Source organism: Sminthopsis crassicaudata, chromosome 3, assembly GCF_048593235.1.
Source record: "Sminthopsis crassicaudata isolate SCR6 chromosome 3, ASM4859323v1, whole genome shotgun sequence".
Taxonomy (NCBI): domain Eukaryota; kingdom Metazoa; phylum Chordata; class Mammalia; order Dasyuromorphia; family Dasyuridae; genus Sminthopsis; species Sminthopsis crassicaudata.
The window spans coordinates 655,804,518-655,828,079 of NC_133619.1; the positions used below are offsets into that span (position 1 = coordinate 655,804,518).

The 23,562-nt window shown below is 41.3% G+C and overlaps 1 protein-coding gene across 1 annotated transcript; it reads right to left on the reverse strand.

Annotated features, from left to right (window-relative positions):
* Positions 1-642: 642 nt before the first annotated feature.
* On the reverse strand, positions 643-19,917 carry LOC141562680 (uncharacterized). The gene is made up of 6 exons (XM_074302685.1): positions 19,645-19,917; positions 19,093-19,361; positions 18,016-18,089; positions 12,304-12,430; positions 11,122-11,220; positions 643-5,443 (listed from the first exon to the last, which is right to left on the reverse strand). Exons 1-6 carry the CDS (start codon positions 19,915-19,917, stop codon positions 5,416-5,418), a joined length of 870 nt encoding a protein of 289 aa, XP_074158786.1. The 3' UTR covers positions 643-5,415.
* Positions 19,918-23,562: the final 3,645 nt, after the last annotated feature.

The following is a 23,562-nucleotide window of genomic DNA, read 5'->3' on the forward strand; positions in this document are numbered from 1 at the left end:
AAGTTTTCTAATGTCCTTTCTGAATAGGGAATCACTCCTGCATGTGTTCTCAGATTAAACATTGGTTTCCTTTGCAAATCTGCTTGAGGTTTTCTACCTCTATTTTGTTCAGTACCAAAAAGTAACCTTTTAGTACTCTGGCTTGGCATTAAATCTGGAAAACACTGATTAGATCCTCCAAATTGCCTCATCTCTTTAAAATGTTTTGTAGTTTCATATAGTTCTTCATTGTCTTCATAGGTAAGTGCTATATATTTCCACTCCTTTGTTGCTACTTGTAATTTCTATTCCTTTTACTTGGTTTCACAAAGAAATACAAAGTTATATCCTAGTAACTTGCTTCCAACTCTTTCAGTGAATGCCTGAGTTTAAACATTCACAGTACTCACAAATAATTAACTCCTCGTTGTATATCTTAAATTCCTTTTCCTTACACCCAGCATGTCCAGCACTAGTCCCCATAACAGCAGAGACAATGGCTATTTCTTTTCCTCTAATCTGAGAAAATTTCAGTCTCTCAAAAAATGATGCTAATTCAGATAACTTTGACCATATTAAGGGATACCTGAGCTTGAATGTGTTAGTACAACATCTTATCACAGGCTTTTTCTGTACTGCATAATTTCAATATGAACTACCCAATTTTTAAAAATACATTACATGTTTTATTGAATTTTTATCTTTTACATCAGTTTTCTTGGAAAGACTGATACAAAAACTTCCTTGTAACAAAGCAAAACAATTAAAACTTCCAATAGAGTGATTGTAACTTTAAAAGTGTTTTTGTTATCCCCTTCCTCAATGTCATGAAGTTTCCTAAAACCTCCATTAATCAATTATGCAGTTTCATTTCCATATGGTGGCCTTTTAAATCATATTAGTGTAGTTGTATATTCTTTTAAGTCATCCTATATCCTCAAATATTCCCAGGTTTCTCTGGATTCCTCTATTCAGTCATGTCTTTACAATATTCCATTATGCCAACTTTTTGCCTTTTACTAATTAATGTGTAACCACTCATTTACTATCAAAGTGCTGCTATGAAGTTTAATAAATGATCTTTATATGGGATAACATGCTAGAAAATGGGATCTCATTTATTTTATTTGCATAATTTCAAACTGCTGTCCAGAATTGGACCAATTCAGGCCCACTTGTTTTATCAGTGTGTCTGTTTGAATCTCTCTCTTTTCCCAAAGATAAGGTTGAGGAACTGATCCAATGCAAGGAATCAATCTACCAAAGGGGGGGGGGGGGGAAGAAACTAACTTCCAAATGAACTATTCACAAGGAGTCAGCTCAATTAAGTATCATTGCTATTTAGAAAATCCTACTGCTGGACTGTTTCACAGTACCGGGTAGCTAAAAGGGTTAGTTATCTCTTTCTCTGCCAACCAGGCTGGTATCAAACTGCAGACTAGCCTGATGGAAACTGATAAAATTCATCTCACTACTAAATTATCTCACCATATTATGGATTATTAGAAACCGTCTAGTCCTGACCATTATCAAAAGAATCCCTTCTGAAAAATCATCCCTTTCCTACCACACATCTAACAGAGTGAACGCATAGGAAGACTGGACTATTGAACATAATAAAGGGTTATAAGGGAATACGAAATGGGTACAAAAGGTACTTCTGGGTATAGGGACTCTTCTAAGTAGATAGTGTTTTGGTTTATTATATAGAATAAAGTGTAAACATAGGGGGTGACATGCAAAAGGGACTTGGAAGAAATGCGCAAAGTGCACTACATGTGGATTGCTTTTGTCTTCTGGGATTTTCATCTGCCAGTACATTGCAAGTGTGATTTAATCCCACTGATTATTGACACTAGTAATGCTTGAGTCCAAAGAGAATTTAATGTAGTTGCCTATTTATGCTTCATTATGCTGTGATTCAAATTTCCCAAACAAGTTGTAGATTTGTTCCTTATTCAGACCCAGCTGGGAATTTGCTGAAAATGTCACCTTCTCTTGCAAGAAGAAAACCAAATATATGAAAGTAATGGAATATTATTGTTCTATAGGAAATGATGAGCAGCCTGATTTCAGAAAAGCCTGGAAACACTTACAGGAACTAATGCTGAATGAAGTGAGCAGAACCAGAACGTTGTACACGGTAAACAAGATTATGTGAGGATCGACTGTGATGGACTTGGCTCTTCTCAACAATGAGGTGATTCAAGACAATTCCAATAGACTTGCTATCTGCATCCAGAGAGAACTATGGAGACTGAATGTGGATCGAAGCATAGTAATTTCACCTTTTTTTGTTTTTCTTTCTTTCTCATGGTTTTTTCCCCTTTTGGTTTGATTTTTCTTGTACAATATGACAAATATGGAAATACATTTAAAAAGATTGCACATATTTAACCTGTATCAGATTGCTTGCTGTCTTGAAAAGGGGGAAAAAGATAAGGGAGGGAGAAAAAGATGAAATACAAAAATCTTACAAAAATGAATGTTGAAAACTATCTTTACATGAATTTGGAAAATATAAAATACTACTGAGAAGAAAATAAAATAAAAAATAAAAAAATGCTTAAAAAAAAAAGTAAAACCAAAAGTTCATTATTCTCAAACTCCTATTATTAATTAAATGGGATGGTTTCTATCTCATAAGATAGTTAAAACAGAACTCCTTCAAGTTAACTTTGAGCTCCAACTACTCATAATCGCAACTACTATACTTACATTTCAGACCTCAGGTCAAATGAGTACAGAATGGACCTTTCCAAGCAAGCCCCAGGATTAATTATTTCAGAGAAACTACACTATCCATTCTCCTGTTATGGTAGGAAAGCCACCTGTTATTTCATGACTATTTTTAATCTTTTGCTATCAATTTATTGAAATTACTTATGAAATTTGTTCCATAGGGGCTGTTTCAGAATCTAATCATACAATTTCAACAACTAAAACAGGCAGCATTCTATATTAAAAATTTTTATTATTACTATGATTGTTACTTTTTCCTTTCAGATTCCCAAATAATATTTAACTTGTGAAAATTTTTTTTTAACATTTTGACTTTCAATATTTAATAAGTAACAAGACTAAAGGAAGCACAGCCCCCGTGGGTGGGGCACCAGACTGTGTCAGGAATACCTGCCTTTAAATACTGCCTCATTCTTACTGGCTATATGATTCTGGGCAAGTCACTTAATAACTTTTCCTTTGTGTCCTCGTCTATAAAATGAGGCAGTTGGACTGGATGTCCTTTTAAGAAAGAAGGTCCTTTCCAGCTTTAAACCTATGACCTTGTGATCCCATGAAGTGTTATTTCCCATACTAAAACACCACAGTAAATTTTCCACATGAAGCCTGTAATAAAAAGTTAAAATACACATGCAAGAATCAATCCATGATTGTAGTCATAGTCTTAGTCATAGATGAATTCTGAGGTGGTCTATTTCCCTATGGGTTGAAATTAGAGCTTTTCCACAATGATCACATTTACACTAATTGTCCAACAAGATGCAATCACTGACATTCTCAAATGTGTCCTCTCCAACCTCTCACTGATTATTATACTTAAGTGATTTATCTCTAGTATGAATTTTTTTATGAGCCTTGTAAGTTTGCTTCTGCCTAAAGGACTTCCCACATTCATTACATTCAAAGGGTCTCTCTCCGGTATGGATTCTCTCATGTTCGGTAAGGTAATGCTTCTGAGTAAAAGCTTTTCCACATTCGTTACATGTGTAGGGCTTCTCTCCAGTATGGATTCTCAGATGTTTACTGTAGGATGTATTGTAAATGAAGGCTTTTCCACATACATTACATTTATAAGGCTTTTCTCCAGTGTGAATTCTCTGATGAACAACAAAGGATTCTCTCAGGCTGAAATCTTTCCCACATTCAGTACACTTGTAACGTTTCTCTTGATTGTGAGTTTTACGATGTATGCGAAAGTATCCCCGGTTTCTGAAAGTTTTCCCACAGTCATTACATGTGTAACGTTTCTCTCCATGCTTTTCCTTATGCACACTAAGTCCGCCTCTGTCTCTGAAAGCTTTTCCACATTCACTACATTTAAAAGGTTTCTCCCCAGTATGAATTCTTTTATGAATGTTAAGCTGTCCCACCACTCGGAAAGCTTTACCACATTCGTTACATTCAAAAGGCTTCTCCCCAGTATGAATCATTTTGTGTTTTTTAAGATTTGCCTTTTGGCAAAAAGTTTTCCCACAGTCAATACACTCATGGAGCTTCTCTCCAGTATGAATTTTCTGGTGACAAATAAAGGATGTTTTGTCAGTGAATTCTTTCCCACAGTCATTACATTTATACGGTATCTCTCCAGTGTGAATTCTCTTGTGTTTCTTGAGGCATATCCCTCGACTAAACGCTTTCCCACATTCATTACATATATAAGGTTTCTCTCCAGTATGAATTCTTTCATGCTGAATAAGGACACAATTATCAATGAAAGCTTTCCCACACTGTTTACATTTATATGGTTTCTCTCCAGTATGAATTCTCTGGTGCTTACTAAGGTTTCCAAACTGTCTGAAAACTTTCCCACATACATTACATTCATAGGGTTTCTCCCCAGTGTGAATTCTCTGGTGTTCATTAAGGTGTTTATATTGGCTAAAAGCTTTCCCACATTCATTACATGTAAAGGGTTTCTCTCCAGTATGAATTCTTTGGTGTTGATTAAGGTGTCCTTTTTGGCTAAAGCCCTTCCCACACTGATTACACTTGTAGGGCTTTTCTCCAGTATGAATTCTTTGGTGTTTAACTAGGGATGAATCAATGCTGAAAGCTTTCCCACAGTCATTACACACATAGGGTTTCTCTCCAGTATGAATTCTCTGATGTTGAATAAGATGTGCTTTACGCCGATAAGCTTTTGAACATTCATTACATTTAAAAGGCTTCTCTCCAGTATGGATTCTCTGATGCGCAATAAGGCATGAACTACTGCTGAAGGTTTTCCCACATTGAGTACATGCATGGTGTTTCTCTCCACCATGTAGTCTGTGATACTGAAAAAGGTCTGAGTGATAAATGATAGGTTTCTTGCATTTATAGTTACAAATTTTCTTCCCTAAGGAATTCCTATTGTGATCAATTATATCTGACAACTGTTTGAAGCTTTTTCCAAGTGTGTCATGTGGATGGTGCTGTACTCCTGTAGTTCTTTGTCTAGGAACAAGAACAGACCCTAACTTGAACCTTCTCCCAAAAGCATTCTGTTCATAAATATCCAATTCATTAGAAGCTGTTCTGTGACTGACTGTAATTTGCTGGGACCATCTTTCCTCTCTTCTCTTATGATCTTCCAACCAGACATTAAAATCCCAAGCTTCACCTAACTTAGAATTCCAAATGGGATTCTTTGTGAATCTCTCTTTGGTTGATGCTCCCATAAAAATGTCGTAATTTACAGATGGCTCCTGGATCTCATATCTTGTATGTTGAATAAAGGAGTCTGAAATAAGCAAAAAAAAAAAGTGAATATTCATGTTCACTTTGCTGCAAGAAAGAAAATTTGTATTTTGTTAAGTTCTATCCTCCATCAAAAAGAGAAGGATAACTCATTGGAAAAAGGAAAAACACTTTTTTTCAGAAACTGAGTAAGGAAGACATGTGGAAGATGAAATGTTAACAGAGTATCTAATTATTGAGAGTTATTTCATTAATCATTAAATTCAAAATAGCATTTCCCACAAAAGTTATAAAATTGTTATTGTCTTTTTAAGAAAACAATATATTTAAAATGTCAGAGAAAAAAAATTTTGTAGTGAGAATTTTAAAAAGTCACTTGGGTAAAATGGTTCAGTGCAAATTACTTTCCCACATAGTGTCAGGGAAAGGTTTCATCAATTAGATTCATTTGGATGAATGTTTAAGAAGGTAGCTGAAAATTCTAGAGAGTTAAAATAAGGATTCCATGAAGAATCTGAGAAGCTGCCAGACTCTCCTCCCTCTCTCTACAGTACCTCACCTTAGAACCTCCTCACTGTCCATGGATTTAATTACTCTCTGCTGATAATTCTCCAAATCGCCTTTCTACTCTCAATCTCTGTTGACTACCCATCTCTCATCTCCCAACTGCTTTTCCCACATCTGGAACTAGATGTCCAGCAGATACTTTCAACTCAGCTGGTCTCAAACAGAACTTACTACCTTTCCCCTTAAAGGTCCCCTTCTCCCCCCACATTCCCTAACACTGCAGAGGACAGTACCAGCCTCCAGGAGCACCAACCTGGAGTCATCCTGGACTTTCTCACACAGTGTTTCCTCCTCCCCCAGCCAAGGTGTGGCCAAGGCTTGCTGCTGGTGTAACTTCATCAACATCTCTCTGATACAGGCTCCTTTCTCTCCACAGACCCTGCCCCTATCCTAGTAGGGCCCCTCATGATCCCTTGCCTGAGTCTCTGTAGTAGCTGCTGGGGGGGGAGGGGGGAGAGACCGGACTTCTCTACCTCCAGTCTCTCCCCACTCTGATCTATCCTCCTTTCAGCCACTAAAAGGATTTTCCAAAGCTTAGTCCTGATCCCATCACAAAGAATGACTACTCAGTAATCACCAGTGGTTTCAGATTACGTCCAGGAACAAACCGAAAATGCTCTTGGCAGTCCCTGGCCTCCTCCTCCCTTTTCCACCTGACAAAGCACATACTCTGACTTTGCCACATGACCTCCGAGCTTCTCTACAAATAGCACTCCCTGTGCTGGCTACCTCCAGTCTACTCCAACTACTGACCTTAACTCTTTAAGTGTCAAATAAAATCTCACCTCCTACAAGAAGCCTTCCCCAAACCTTCTTAGTGCCCTCCTGCTGTTACCGTTAATCCTATCTTTAGTTTATTTTTTATATTTCTTTGCATGCTTCCTCTCCCATGAGATTGCAAACTCTCAGAGTTTTATTGTTTTCTGCCTTTTTGTATCCCCAGAAATCAGCACAACATATTAGTAAGAGCTTCCTAATCTCGATGAGTGAAGTAACTCAAGTTGTAAGTCAGATCACAAATGCATTTGAACTTTATTGTGGAATATTATTTACAAGAATAGTACAAAAATAATTTCTCTAAGGCAGCTTTCCAGTTTTCCTCGAAATTCTTGTCAAATAGAATTTTTTTTCAGGGTTTATGGAACACTGGGTTTTGAACTCAATTATTTGATTCTTCCTTGTCAACTTTTGTTTCTTTGATCTGCTTTTCTATTATTGATATAAAATAGTTTTAATAACTATAACTTTGTAAAATATAACATTTGGAACCTAGTCCCCCCTTCATTATTGTTTTCATAATAGCTTATATAGTTTTATTCCTCCAAATACATATATTATTATTATTATTGTTCCTACTACTACAAAATATCCCCTTAGTAATTTGAATAATTTATAGCAATAACATACATATATATAAGTTTAGGAAATATTGTATTATATTGGCATTACCTAGAAACAAGCACTTATTTAAGCTATTATTTATTTCTTTGAGACTCTAAAGGTACTGAATGTGTTTTTGGTAGACTTGACTCTATCAGATGATAAGATAACATAAAAGTTGGTAACCTAATGCAATGCTTGTGGAATTGTGAATTAAGCTGACTGTTTTGGAAAGCAATTTGGAATGACAACAAAAAAGTGATTATAAAAAGTCTAGTTAATAAGTTTTGTTACTCAGCATATACAAGTAGATCAATGACAAAAAATATACATATTCACCAAGATCTTTATAGAAGCATCTTTTGTAGAAGCAGAGAACAAGAAACAAAGTAGGTATCTATCAATTGGAGAATGGTTAAAGATTAGTACAGAAATACACAAAAAAGATGTAAGTATAAATGTAAGTAAAAATATAATATACAAAGAATTTTTTAAAAATAGTTCTTTTTTACATAGTTCTTGGCTGTGAAAGGAAGGACAGATATAGAAAAAAAGAAGTCTTTGTTCTTCAAAAAGAAATAATAATAATTCTACACAGTCATTTCATGAAAGAATTTTTTATCCCACAACCACAAAATTTCAGAACTGGAAGGACCCAAGTCCAGAGTTTCAAACTGAAATCCCTCTGAAAAGGGATGACATCAGACAAATAATTACCTAGCCTTTCCTCAAAATCTTCAAGTCAAAGGTAGTACTCTACTTATTGATAAAAGCCTTTCTACTTTTGGATGGCACTGTGAAGAAATTTTCCCCTTTAGGCAGCCTAAATCTGAGTCTATACATTTTACCATTTTAAAGAAATGCAATTCTATTTTCATGCTTAGTATCATTTTTTAAACAGAAGTGAATTTTCTACAAAAGCTTTTTCAGTGGATGTATTCAAATTTTGTTTTTGTTATTGGTGTAATTTATTTTGCTAAAACCGTTTTCATAATTCTGAGTAATTCAGGCACAAATTCAATTTGGTGACTTAGTTGTGGAGGGGGGGGGTTCATTAGTTAACCTGTTTTCAACCAACATTCATCAGAAATATGGGTCTTTACTTTGCAGTAAGGATACAAAGTAACCATCAAATTGTGACAAAGATTATTAATGCAGGTAGAGAAGCAGAGAAGAAAATGCCAAGGAGATCTAAAGTGAATCAACATGTAAGGAGGTCACTATAAAAACAAACAAACAAACAAACAAACAAAAACCTAGTACCAAGTAGGTCATGGGAGCCTGAACTGGAGTGAGTTCAAGAGACAAAAGCACTAATGCAAGAGATGCTTTCAAAGTACAATCTAGGGGAATCTGTCAACTGATTCTTTCTTTACCCACTGCATCCAAAAAGGTTATGGATGTGATATGGTGATGTCAGTCAAAAATAATGCTGTAATTATAAGAAAACCCTTGGCGGGGGGGGGAGGGAAGAAATGGTTTTAGACATGCTAAGTCTGAGGAGGTCTCCAAGACAGTTGAGGATGGCATTCCTACTACATATGAGAACCAGAGACATAGAGCTGGTCATGGAAGCTCTCTATAGGAGACAAATGAAAATGCCTGAAGAGAAGATACAGAAAGGAGGAAATACCCAAAGAAAAATCTCATTTTAACAGATTTGTAAGAAAATGAAACAATAGGGAAGAAAGATCAACTAAAAAAGTGAAAAGAAAACCTGGACACTGTGGTGTGTTTTAAGCTAATAAGACACAAGGGATTAAAAAAGCATGGAACAATCCATATGCTAAATCAGGAGTTCTCAAACTATGGCCCTCTGGCCAGATGCAGCCCGCTGAGGACTAAGTTTATGCAGCCTGCCGGGTTATGGCAAATGGGTCTGAGGGGCAGAGACAGAGTGTGAGTTTTTGTTTTTACTACAGTCTGACCCTCCCAGTCTGAGGGACAGTGAACTGGCCCCCTATTTAAAAAGTCTGAGGACCACTGTGCTAAATAAACACATGTAAGTCATTTCCCCCCTAAAGTCTGGGTCCCTTTACATCTCTGTAAGTACCATGACTATTCAGACTCAATCTCAATAATGATGGCATAACTTTGGCTCCCCAGTTTTTCCCAAATGATCCTATTCATCCCTCCTTAGGCAGCCCGGGGGAACTTCCACTCCTAAGAGTTTCCTATAATGAATGTTATACCTAGAGTAGAGACACACAATTGACATGAACCCTCCCCTAGCAAAGCTCTTTTAACTACCAGACTCAAAGGATCCACAGGATCTTCCCCAGAAGCAAGGATTATAGGTGTGTACCACTTTTTAAAGCAGGGTAGGAACAATTGGAATACTTAGGTAGCCTGTCTAAAAGTCTTTTCAGTACTGATGAAATCTGACGATGTTTTTAGGCAGACAAAGTGTCAGCTGTGGGTTTCTGATGGAAACATACAGAAATGGGAAGAGATGGAAAACAACTGAGGACTATTATTGTTACAAGGATGAATAAGATGAAAGCAGCACAGACATTTATAAGAAGTAATGCCAAGTGAAGCAGAACTAAGAAAACAATACTTGCAATAATTACAATTATGCAAAGGAAAACACAAAAAATTCCAAAACTGAATACTGCAAAATGCTAAGGACTAAGTCTGGGTCCAAAGAAGAAACATGAGAAGACACTTCTCCCCATTTCTGGGCAGGGGTAAGGAAAAGTGCAGATAACAATGAACCTTTCTGGTGCATTGTAAGTTTTGCCAATCTATTTTTTCTCTTTCTTCTTTATCAAAAGGGATGGTTTTTCCTCAAGAGATATAGTAGGACATGTAAAAAACATAAGCACTTATTTTAAAGAAGAAAAAGAAAACTGTTGCTATTGTCTTAGATGACAGGAAGATATCTTTACTCAAATCTTATTGTGACACATCATGGTGGCACCAGGGGAGTGACTCCTCAGGGTTGTGCTTGTGAGGCAAGCTCTGGGTCAATCCTATTGAGATCAAGTGGCTTTCGGTCAAGAGTATATCTTAAATGTGATGTCCACCCTGGCAAAATTAGGAGCCTCATCAGTGGCTAAAAGATGATGAGATGAAATAAAATGCAAAACGATAATAGATACATATCAGATGATAATATAAATCAAGTGCTTTGCAAACCTGAATATGCTGCACAATTGATAGCTACAATGAAGCATCCAGCCATAGCAAATCACAAAAAACGATGTACTATGACAGAGAAGTCACGATTGTTCCTATAGGGAACACTCACTTTGAGGAAACTATACGTCCTGTTAAGAACTGAAGAAAGTAAGAATGGAAACCATACAGTAGCATTTTCAGAAAGAAAATGAAAGAGATAACCCGGAACATGGTTAAGAAAGGCATTAAGATAACCTCAAAGGAAAGTAAAACCAAAAATGGCACAGGTTTTTGTTTGTCCTTTTAATGTAGGCATGAAAGTTTGAAAGGAAAAAAAAAAAGGTATTTTTAAAGAAGATAAGTAAAGGACAGAAAATGAAGGAGAAACAAAGCTCAAGGCATGAAGAGGAGAGGAAGGCTGAGCCCCAGAGTCTAGAGGGGTGAGCCTCCAACAAAAGGAAGAGAAGGGCAATGGGTCTGTCCAAGCTCAGGAAGGCCTCGAGGTCCCTCAGATAGCAGACCTCAGCAGACCAGCTTCCACCACCTCCCTGCGCCTGGGCCTCTGAAGAAGGTTCCCCACCTGCTATTCAGGGGGACCCCAATCTGACTGACCCCCTCAGCTCTCGTTGGCCAGGATTTCCCCTCACTCACCTTGACAAAAACCTCGCAAGGCTTCTCTCTCGGCTATCCACGGCGCTTCTCCTCTTTCCAACTGGGAGATCACATGAGGCTTGGGGGCTGGCAGACCTCCTGGCAGGGAGAGTAAGGGCAAAGTGTCAGAATAGGAATCACCCCAGATTCCCTACAGCCCCTTTCTCTCTGACACACAAAAAGGGCCAGAAGGACACCCTATCCCAGCACTGCTTAGATTTTTTTCCATGAGGAATTTTTATGTGACCCTGAGGAAAAAGGCACATAAAATAAGGTACACAGATCAAACATTTCCTGATAACCAATCATAATTTTGTTATAATTCAGTTACGAGACCCCACATGGGGCTTCAAGCCAGTTTTAAGAAGCTGGGCTCCAGTTGTCTCTCTCAGGAAATATGGAACTAAAATCACAGAGTCCATGGAACCAGAGATTCTGAGCTGGAAAGGCCTGGAGGGCCCAGCTGGTCTCACCCCTTTATTTCACAGATGAGGAAACTGAGTTGATGTGGAATCAAAGAAAATCAGTGGGTTTTGATCCTGCCAAGAGGAAGGAAATCTCTGATGCTTTCAGGGGCCTGCAATGGGATTTCAAGGGACTACCTGAAGTAGGAGGACTACCACAAAGCTGATTTCCAGTTACATAAATCAAAGCCTCTCTCCTTGGGGCCAGGAAGGAGCCACACTGAGCTCCTCCCTTCTAGAGAGACAGAGACAGGCAGCACACACCATGGCCATCATGCTGCTCCTGGAGTGTAAGCTCCGTCCTGGGGCTGTCCCCCCAACATCACATCTCAGAGGTGCTTAATCCATGCTGGGGAGTCACTGCTCAGACACTCCTAAAGCATGGGGCCAAAGGAAGGGCCCTAGTCTGCCTCTATTTCTAGTGCTGGGCACATGGAAGCCCCTTTATAAAGGCTTGCTGCTCTGGACACTGGAACTGAGGTTCCCTTCCCAGTAAAATGGGGATTATGGCTGTACTGACCTCACAGGTTTGGGGTGGGATCAAATGAGAACACATGTGGTTTGATACAAATGTCAGCCATGGTTCCCACCCCCACTGTCCCTACACACTAAGACAAGACCCGACAGCACTCCCGCCAGGTCACAGCCTTCACAAGTAAGAACCCACGGCCGGCCCAATGGACAGATACACCAGCTCACGGGGCCAACGCGTCCTTACCAAGGGAGACAAAGTTCTGGTAGTTCTCCAGCATCACATCTCTGTACAGATCCTTCTGGGCCGGCTCTAGGTGCCCCCACTCCTCCTGGGTGAAGTCCACGGCCACATCCTGGAACGTCACCAATTCCTAAAAGAACAAACATTTGTGCTTCCTCAGGAACCATCCATGCTGTGGCCCACAAGGATGGCAGGAAATTGGCTGGTTCTAGGAGCTGTGTGTGTCCCACCTCAAATGCTGGTACAAAATTCAAGTGTCACAGAGTTGGCACTAAGAGCAGCAATCACAGCATAAAAAACTCCTTTCTACACAGACGTACCACATTAAGCAAAGTTCAAACTCATCTATTTTAGGCAGAAATAATACATTAAGGTATAAGCTCTTGTCAGTACCAATTAACAGTATCGTGTTCTTTCTCTTATAAGAGAACCTGTCAAAAATGGTGAAAAGATGAGAATATGAGGGGAGAGATGGACATGAATCAGAGGTTGCCATGACAACTGTATTTGGGGGGTAAAATGTCAAATGACAAGATAGGAGTGGGAATAGCACTGCTAACAAATGGGAGAACAAGAACAGCAAAGCTTTGTAGGGAAGAGGGCAACAATTCCAGCTCGATGTTCTCAGACTCCTTTCTACTCTTGAAAATCATTTAAGCCACACCCAACAGCTTTTGTTTATGTGGCTTAGACCTATCAATATTTGCCATATTAGAGATTTAAACATGTATGTATTATTGTAGATCCACTGAAAGGGCACCGGGACCTCAGACCACACTTTGAGGACAGCCAGCACTGAGCAGGAGGAGGATGCCTACCAGATTCACTGTGACTGGGTCTTGTGTCCCTTGGTCGGAATCTGGCAAAGAACACGGGCCCCTTCTCAGGAGGTTTTTAAGTGCCTCAAATACATAAGAAAGGAAACTATATTGAAATAGTTACAAAATATTAAAACAAGTTCATGGGTCCCCTAAAATCTATCTATGGAAACCTTGGGGGCCCATAAACCCCAGGATGGAATATGGCCTTGAGATCACATCACATGAGGCTCCTTTGAAGAAACTGGGACTAGTTAGCCTAGACAACAGAGATATAATCACTGGCTTTAAATATCTGAACAGCTGTCATGTGCAAGAGAAGAGCCAAGAATGATGGGTAGAAGATGTAGAGGGAAATTTATGTTTAAGGTAGAGAAAAACTTTCTAACATTTAAAGTGATCTCAAAATGAGTGGATGCCTTTAGGAAGTAGTGGCCTGTCCCTACTACAAACCATCAAAAAAAGAGTTGATACTGTTTGATCTTTTAGAATAGTATTTTGAGGGAGTGCGATTGTGGCTTTATTCAGTCCCTTTCTACTTAGATTTTGTGACCTCACATTCAGAACATCAACGACCACATTTATAGATAATCACAAACTGCACTTCTTAGCCTTCCTTTTCCCATCATTCTGCCACATGCTCTGCCTACGGGAAGGACAGGAAGGTCTTGTTAAATGTGTCTTGGGATCTAGTAGGTGGAGGTTAAATAAAACTGAAAAACAGGTGGGAGAAATAGGAGAAGCAATAATATATACTTTTAAAGTGCACAAGGACCTCCCACAAGACAAGCCCTTGGTAAAGTGGAAAATTATGAAAACTGTATTTTCAGACCTTAAGGTAATAATCCAGAAGTAAATCACAATGATCAGCTCCTTACTGAACTCTTAATATGTTCTCTCTTAACATCTTTTGGACTAATGGCTTGAAAACGGGTGCAGTACTGGTATAACAGTCTCTTACACACACCCACTGGGGCCACCAACTTCTCTGAACTTCAGGCAAACTCCCAGAGATTTATTAATCAAGGTTGGGGGGGGGGTGCTGCATGGTAGAGAAAGATGTCAGCACCAACCAAATGCCAACTCTAGAACAAGTGGTCGTCTCTTTCTTCATTGTTACACATGGATTTAACTTCCCATTTATTCTCTTCTGGGGTTTTTATTTCATATCCATTTCACAGCATTTGGCACAGTATATTATATATAGTGGTTCAAAGAACAACCAAAAGTTCCCCAGAAGAAAACAGGGAACCAAGGCAATGGGGAGTGTGCCCAATAGGGTCTCATGGAAAGGACACAGGGGCAGCTCAGTGATCTGTGGATGGAGCGCTGGGTGGGGAACAGAGAGGACCTGAGTTCAAATCTAGCCTTTGACACTTGGGAGTTGTATAGACATGGCGCCCTTGCCAAGCAAACCCCAGTAATACAGCCACAAAGAATCAACGAGATGGAACGCCTGGACAGTGAAAATAGAACACAGGGCGAGGAGTCCAGAGACCTCAATCTCATAGCTTCTGCAAAAAGGTGACCTTAAGAAAGACCCACATAAATGGCACAGAACCAGGAGGGCTGCTGCAGTGCTGGAACATTAGGAGCTAAGGCTATTTCCCAAGCTAAGGCTGACAAGCCAGCTGTCCCCGGGGCCAAATCTAAGATGATCCTCTATGCTCAGCCTCTGGCAAGATGTATTGCCAGCACCAACTGGCAGCACCAACTTGAGAGAAATAATTCCATCATTTGTGTAGTTTAAAAGAAAGATGTGATCTGAGAGGAGTACAATGGAGTGGCTCTTTAAAAAAATCTTTGTGGAAAAAGAAAAAGGAGCAATTACCTCATACAAATGAGGCATAAAAGGAAAAACTGAATCAACAAGCTGGGAAAGGATTGTGCTGGAACCTTTCTTTCATTGGGCAAGGGGAACCTAAGGAAGTTCTAAGGCAACAAGAAATTATAAAATAAAATCAAAAGAATAAAAAATAGAAGAGAAAATGAAATATCTAATCAGAAAAAAATGACTGATCTGGAGAACAGATCAAGGAGAACTAATAGATTACCTGGAAATATGATTTTAAAAAATCTTGGGGCAGATAGAAGGCACAATGGATAGATCACCAGCTCTGGAGTCAGAAGGATCTGAGTTCAAATCCAACTTCAGGGCAAATCACTTAAATCATTTAATCCCAATTGCTTGGCCCCTCTCCAAAAAAAAAAAAAAAAAAAAAAAAAAAAAAATTCTAGATGCAATAGGAGAAATTAACAAGAAAAATTATCTTGAAGTTCTAGAACAAGGCAAAGTAGAAATAGAAAAAATCCATAAATAATCACCTGGAAAAAATCCCAGGAGGAAAACTTACTCTATGGCCAAGTTTCAAAGTCCCCAGGTTAAGAAAATATTGGAAGCCACATGGAAAAAAAAAAAAAAAAATCAACTTAAATAATGATTACACAAGACCATTGAAAGGCCACAGGTCTTGACATATCATATTCCACAGAGCAAAATAGCTAGAGTTATCACCAAGGGTAACCTCCATAGCAAAGTTAAATAAAATCCTGAATGAAAAAAAAAAAAAAACAAAAAACAAAAAACAAAAAAAACCAGACAATAAACTCAGGCTTTCAGATTTCTGTGACAAAATCCCCAGAACTTAAGGAAAATTTTGACACACAATATCCAAGAGAAATATAAACATTAAGACCAATTATAAGGGACTCAATTTGTTTACTTCATATATATGAAAATATTAGCAGCACTTTTATTGACTGTCATCATTTGTGTAGTTTAAAAGAAAGATGTGGTCTGAGCGGAGCACAATGGGGTGGTTCTTTAAAAAAATCTGTGTGGAAAAAGAAAAAGGAGCAATTACCTCATACAAATGAAGCATAAAAGGAAAAACTGAATCAGAAGAAGCTGGGGAAAGGATTGTGCTGGAACCTTTCTTTCATTGGGAACAGGTTAAATTAGGAACAATGTCTATAACTAGAAGATATAAAAGTTTTCTAATTTTAGAAAGAAATAAGAGCACCAGGGGAGAGTGGGAGGGAAAGGATAAGGAAGGGACTTAGACAAATGGGTGAGTTTAAGGAATAGGAAGACAAGGTAATGGGTAGAAGTAAAGCAGAGGAGTGAGGGGGGATAAACTAACAAGGTAAGAAAGATAGTGAAGAAAAACAGGAAGGAAGAAAATACACAAGTAATTGCAGTTTAGAAAGTGAATGGAATGGCTTTATCCATAAAACAGAAACATTATAAAAATGTGATAAACACAAAAATAAAGAGCAAAAGTAGAATTGAGTGTATTTTTTTTAAAAAGCAGGGATAGAAAACATGAGCTTAAAATTAAAGTTAAAATATATTTTATTAAAAGTAAAAAAAAAGAGGAACTACACTGTGTCAGCAATGATTATTCAATATTGTTTTAGGCCATTTAAAATACCTAGATCAGTGGTCCTCAAACTTTTTAAATAGGGGCCAGTTCACTGTCCCTCAGACTGTTGGAGGCTGGACTATAGTAAAAACAAAAACTCACAGTCTCCGCCCCTCAGCCCATTTGCCATAACCCCTGGAGAACCCCTGACCTAGATAGTATAAAATACCTGAGAACAGACACAGGAACCATTTCTACTTTGCCTTCTTGTTCTAGAACTTCAAGGCAATTTTTCTCGATAATTTCTTATATTATATCCGGATTTTCTTTTTTTTGACACGGGCGAGGCAATTGGGGTTAGGTGACTTGCCCAGGGTCACACAGCTAGGTGAGGCCAGATTTGAACTCAGATTCTCCTGACTCTAGGGCCAGTGCTTGATCCACCATGTCATCTAAGCTGCCCCCAAGACTTTTTAAAGTCATATTTTCAGGTAGTCAATTATATTATTTCTCCACAGCAACCTTTTAATACAAATAAACTCTGACCTCAATATTGAAGTAATATTTATTGTTCATGGGTAGGTAAAGAAAATAACATTTTAAATGACAATTTTACCTAACTAATCTACTTATTCAAAGACATCCCAAGTATATTATCAAAAAATTATTTTACTGGATTAGAAAGATGAATAACAAAGTTCATGTGGAAGAACAAAAGTCAGGGACGTCAAAGAAACCAGGGGAAAAGAAGTAAAGGAAGTAAACTCAGCAGCATCAGACCCAAACGGTCTTATAAGGTGAGAGCTGTTGAGTGTAAAACAAATAATATCTGCTATTTTAAATTACAACTTTCTTGGATAAGTAAAATCTACGCAGTCAAGGAGAAGAACGCAGAAAATTGGGGGAGATGTTTTTGACAGCCAGTGTCTCCGTCAGGCGTGTTGGGCCGGGCGGTATAGGAGATGCTGAGCTGTGGGGGCAGGGGAAAGAACAGTCACTGGGAGTCAGGGAGATCTGACTAGAAATCTGGCCTCAGACACTTGGCGCGTGTGCCCTGGGCAAGTCACTTAACCCCAAATTCCTCGCAACAAGAAACAAATAGGAAAGACTTGACGTGTGAAGGACGATGCTCTCTACCTTCAGGAAATAACCAGAGTACAGTCTTACATGTGTGTTTGTAGCCGCAGATCCATATGCATGTGTGTGTGTAATCATTGATAGAGATAAATGTATCTATAAATGTCCCTTTAGCCCCGCTCTGTGGAGCTGGGGAGCACAGGGCAGAGAACAAAGGACACCGCACGGAAGAAAAGCTGGACAACTCCGAAAACAACGGGCAGCGCTTGTTCCGTAGATTTCTGACCGGGACTCATCGCCTTACATTGAATTCTCTCATGTGTGGAGGGCACTTTTTTCTCCTTCGGTATATTATATCCGGATTTTCTTTTTTTTGACATGGGGGTTATGAGGTTTATGAATTTACAGAGATGTGATCCCGAGGGAGCGCCGCATTTCCCTGTGCCCTCACTCACCATTGACCTGGCCATCAGCAGTCCGGAAGCCATTCTCACTGCTCCTGGTCGGGGAAGGGCAGGATCCGGACAACCTGGCGCGGGGAAAGGATTCATGAAGGAGACCCCAGCTATGGGCAGGAGGGAGGGTGACCCTTCCAGAGTAACACCAGGGGCCCCATCTCCCCAGAACCCTCAATGGCCCTCAGGCCCCCGGCCCGCCTGACCGCTCCCAGGAACACACGGGGACACGCTTGGGTTGAATTTCGGGACTTCACACGGAGAATTCAAGTCCCTCCCGGGCCTCTATCTCTTTAAAGAAAAGATGTCCGTTATTTTCCAGAAAAGACATTTTTGTGGAGTTCCTGGGAGAAAAGGGAGGGCCGGGAGCAGGGCCAGCCCCTTAGGCTAGTTCCTGGGACACGTGACTCCGAAAGGTCACCCAGGCCTCCGGGGAAGGGGAGAGCACCCTCGGACCTAGCTCCGGGACTGCTCGTGGCACCCGCCTGCCTCAGCTCCCCGGCAGTAACGCAAGGACGGTAATCCCTTGGTTGGGGAGGACTTTTATAGGAGGATCAAAGGGCCCGTGGAAGAGCTGGCAGAGAAGCGGGGCCACGGGCAGCAGGGTGGGGGCTGCCTCAGTTTGTTACGCCCTGTAAGAACCAGGGCAGTGGAACAGACCGAGCCCACAGCCGAAGGAGAGGGGTCCCAGGAGATAAAGCCCCGAAAACCTAAGGTGTCCCATAAACGCTGTGCCCTGGGGCCGTCTGTGGAGGCAGTGGGCGGAGCTCCTCCCGGGGATCCGGGCCTCCGCTGGGGGGGAGGGGAGCGCCACGGGCGGCCCAAGTTCAAGGATGGCCGGAGTCGGAGAAGCCCCCAGGGAAAACTCCGGCTCGAGGCGATCGGGAAGCCCGAAGCCCACGATCCAAGGCTCGCGTTCCAAGGCTCATCCTCGGGAGGGAAGCAGGGATAGCCCCGCACACGACCCACATCGGAGCCCGAGGGTGAAGGGTTCCCGAGCAGAGCCCGAAGTCGCCGGGCTATTCCTGCCCCTCCCCCAGGTCACGTGCTCTCCCGTCCCTACCTCCCAGGGCTTACCGCACTCCTAGCGCCCGAGGCTCAGCTCCTCCACAGCTCCTAACACGCCCCGGCCAGGCCGCTCCTCCCGCACCTGACCCGGCCCCTGCCCGAGCTCCCGCACGACCCCTACAGCCTCCAAACCCGTCCGACTCCGGCGGACGCGACGCCGAGCCACCGAGGCCGCGCACGTCCGCGCGCGCGCGCGGACTCACGCACAGGCCCGACCTGGAGCGGAGTCCGGGGCGCGGCTGGGAGGCCGCCCACCTTCCCTCCCGCTCCTTCCTCCCCTGCACGCACTCACGCACTCAGCCCGCACGGAAGAATGGGCGCTGGGGGAGCTCTCCCCTCCCTGCCGCACTAAGTGGACCCAGGACCCAGCCGCGGCGGGAAGTCCGGCGCCGCCGAAGGCAGAAGAAAACGTGGGGTTGTGACCCCAGCGTGTCCTCGCAGATGCATCCTGGGAAATGAAGTCAGTCAGCAAAAGGAAGGAAGGAGCCGAGGCTGTTCGGGAGGGAGAGCTGTAAAGAGGCTGGGAAATGTAGGCGCGAGACCCTTTCTGCGCAGGCGCACCTCCGTCTGCCACGTGGCAACGTCAAGAATACCCCATCCCTCCTCCCTTAGCCTTGTATCGTAGGACCCCCGGAGCCGCCCCCGCCTCCCCCGGAGCCGCTCCCACTTCGGCTCTCTGCCTAAGGCCGGCGAGGCTGCTTCGGCTGGGGGGTCCCAGGGCGTCTGCAAGCAGAGCTTAAAGTCAGTGCCTGAGGCACGGCAGCCCGCAGTTCTCCCGTGGCTGACGCTCAGCGCCCCCACCCCAACAAACGATTGATTGACGCGCTCACTCATAACCCCTTGTGGGGGAATGGAGTTAGAAATGAGCTGTTCCCTTAGACTACCCTGCCCATGACCCGGATGCTGGAGTCAGTAACAGCCGGCTGGTCAGCGATCACAGTATCTGACACTAACGAGCAGCAACCACGAGGGCTGCCGCCTGTTGCTTTAAAGATATTTCTGGCCTAAACTCGCTCCTCCGGAACGCCCCTCCCCCAGCCCGGGCCCCTGCACCTGCCACAAAGCCTGAGCCGGAGCGCTCCTCGGCGCCGCCTGAGCCGTGCCGGCGGCCGTCCTGACACGAAGCGCCTGCTCTCCCACTCTGTCCTGCAAAGTTTCCTTCCTGCTCCTGCCTCTTTCCCAACTTCTTTGGGAGCTCGGCCCGCTCTGAGATGGAAAAGAACTTGGAGATAAGCTGAACTGGCCCATTCTCCCAGTGATAAATGGTCAAAGGGTAAGAATAGACGCTTTTCACATGAAGAAATCAAAACTCTATGTAGCCAAATCACTACTGATCAGAGAAATGCAAATTAACACCGCTCTGAGATACCACTGCACCCCTGTCAGATTGGCTGAGAGGACAGGAACAAACAATGAGGAATGCTGGAGGGGATGTGGGAAAACTGGGACACTGATGCATTGTGGGTGGAGCTGTGAAAGAATCCGGCCATTCTGGAGAGTGATCTGGAACTATGCCCAAAAAGTGATCAAACTGTGCATACCCTTTGACCCAGCAGCGCTACTACTGGGATTATATCCCAAAGAAATACTAAAGAGCAGAAAGGGACCTGTGTGTGCCAAAATGTTTGTGGCAGCTCTTTTTGTGGAAGTTGAACGGATGTCCATCAGTTGGAGAATGGTTGGGTAAATTATGGTATATGAAGGTTATGGAATATTATTGCTCTGTAAGAAATGACCAGCAGGAGGAATACAGAGAGGCCTGGAGAGACTTAAATCAACTGATGCTGAGTGAAATGAGCAGAACCAGAAGATCTCTGTACACTTCAACAACAATACTGTATGAGGATGTATTCTGATGGAAGTGGAAATCTTCAACATAAAGAAGATCCAACTCACTTCCAGTTGATCGATGATGAACAGAAACAACTACACCCAGAGAAGAAACACTGGGAAGTGAATGTAAATTGTTAGCACTACTGTCTATGTACCCAGGTTACTTATACCTTCAGAATCTAATACTTAACGTGCAACAAGAACATTGGATTTACATACTGTAACACATTTAATATGTATGGGATTGCCTGTCATCTAGGGGAGGGAAAAATGAATACAAGGGATAATGTAAAAATAATTACTCATGCATATGTACTGTCAAAAATTATAATTATAAAATGAATTTTAGATGCAGTCTTAAGCTTTATAAAAAAAAAAAAAGCTCAAAAGCTATAAAGCTTTAAACTACACTCAAACTTTTGGAAAACCCTGTATATAAAATTAAGGGTTGGGATCAGATGAATCCCAAGGTCACTTGAAGTTCTAAAAAATGAAAATTTATGATTTTAAGATTATCAGAAAGCCACTGCCTAAAAGTGAAAGCAGAGGATAAATTAGGTACCAAGGGAAAAGACTCCTTTGATTTCAATGAAATAAAAGAGACAAACAGGGAATCATAAAACTAAAGAAATGCATGTTGAAAAAAAAAGTTTACGAAATTCTATTCTCGACAAATCTGTAAAGCAGATAGTGAATGTCGGAAGATGAAAGAGAGATGCAGAGAAGAGAGGGCAATGTAGCTAGTGTTGGGAGCCTGCACAGCCCAAAGTGGTAAGAGTCTGGAGCAGTTAGGGGACACGTCTGGGCACTCGAGCAAGGCCTTGGTAGAATTAGATGGAGTCTCCAAACAAGCACTTCATTAAAAATGAAATCAGAGGGATCTGAAAGGCCATTTTATCAGATTTGTTCCTTATTGGAAAACTCATGCGCGGATCTGTGTTTCAGGTAATAAGTACTTCCACAAGCCCCTGGACACATGGACATTCTTCCCTGGTTGCCTCCACTCGATCACACACCAGGAGCCATCAAGGCTAAGAAAGCAAAGCCAATGCCCTTGCACTTGTCCCAAGTTCCAAAAGCTTATGGAAATCTTACTCTTACTTTTCCAACAATCCAAACCGTCCAAATGCAGTCAGAGAAACTAATTACTTCACCGCAACTGATAGCTGCTTTTCTTCTTCATGTATTCAAGCCAATCACACTAAGTTGTAGCACCCTATCTGCCTAAAGAAATATATCCTAACAAAGTTTTGCAAAGGTCAATGCTGAAAAAATGACCCACACATATGTTTTGTAAATAAAAAGCTTTAATAAAATTTAAAATTTTTTTTTAAAAGAAAGAAAAAAGAAATATATCCTAGGGACCCACCCACTGTTGTTTCAGCCTATTACTACATCAGCTGCTGCCGCTGGCCATGGTGCTAACTGCTTCCCTAAAGTATTCAGTATTGTCCCTTCTCCCTCCTCTTACTTCCTGTGATGAGACAAAAGTTTGGATTTGAAATTCCTGTCAGCAAAATCCTTCTCATGTTTGGAAACAAGATCCCTGTGTTTGCTGAGCTCACAGTGAGCTGTTGATTAGCTTGCTCTGCATGCCAGATTTGTAGTTTTAGCTCAAACTTGGGCCAAATTCCTCTCAGTTCCTATGAATCAAGTTTAAATAATTATGTAAATCTAAGTTCAAACCGTAGTAGGGAAGGAGCTACCTGGGTCAACATCACCCAAATAGGGAGGCCATGTTAACCAGAAAGGAGCCCTCCTTACAAGGTCAGTGGAAGGGTTTCCTACAACACCCATCCACCTTCCTCTCATGTCCCTAGGGTCACTTGCTCCAGAATCCTTCTTACATAATAGTTTAGTATACTATACCAACAAATTAACTTTCCTAAATCTCCAGCATCAATTAGGACCTATGTCATTTGGTCTGTCTCATCCAGCCCCACATACTGCCATAATCGCACAAGACAATACAATGGGTATCTCCCCCATTAGAAGGCCCACTTTTTGACAGCAGGAACCATCTTCCTTTTCCATTTGTTTCTTTAATACTTAGCATGGTGTTTTGCACATAATGCCTAATAAATGCTTCATTCATTCATTAAATCATTATATATGTTCCACTGCTTCTCATCCTTAGTGCTGACTAGCGAGCTATTACCACCAGACTAAAAGTCTTTGAAAATTATTATTATTTCTTCTTATTTTCTTTGTAGGTTCAGTTAGAAATAGTCTGAGGACAAGTCACTATCCCTCTGTTATTCTTGCATACTGAATGTCCTGTAGGACATCCTGTAAGATGACTTTTTGTAATTGAATAAGCTGCTTCAGACAGTGCTGACTGGGCAAGCTGCTCCCACTAGCTGAGGTGCTCTGCCAACCTTGAAGCATAATATAAATGCCATCTATTATTATCAATATTATATAATTATGCTGAACTGAGGGCCATCAATTCACTCAAATCAAGTCTGAGGGGAAATCTTGGAAAGAATTGTGAATAAGAAGATGTTGGTGGTGATGGGGAGACAGGAGGGATAGTAAGGAGGCCCAGAATGACAAGGACTGCCAAACAAATTAGACAAGGATACAAGTGCTGGGTGAGAAAAAAAAATAGAGATGAGTTTAGAAACAAAGAGAAGGTGGTGAGGA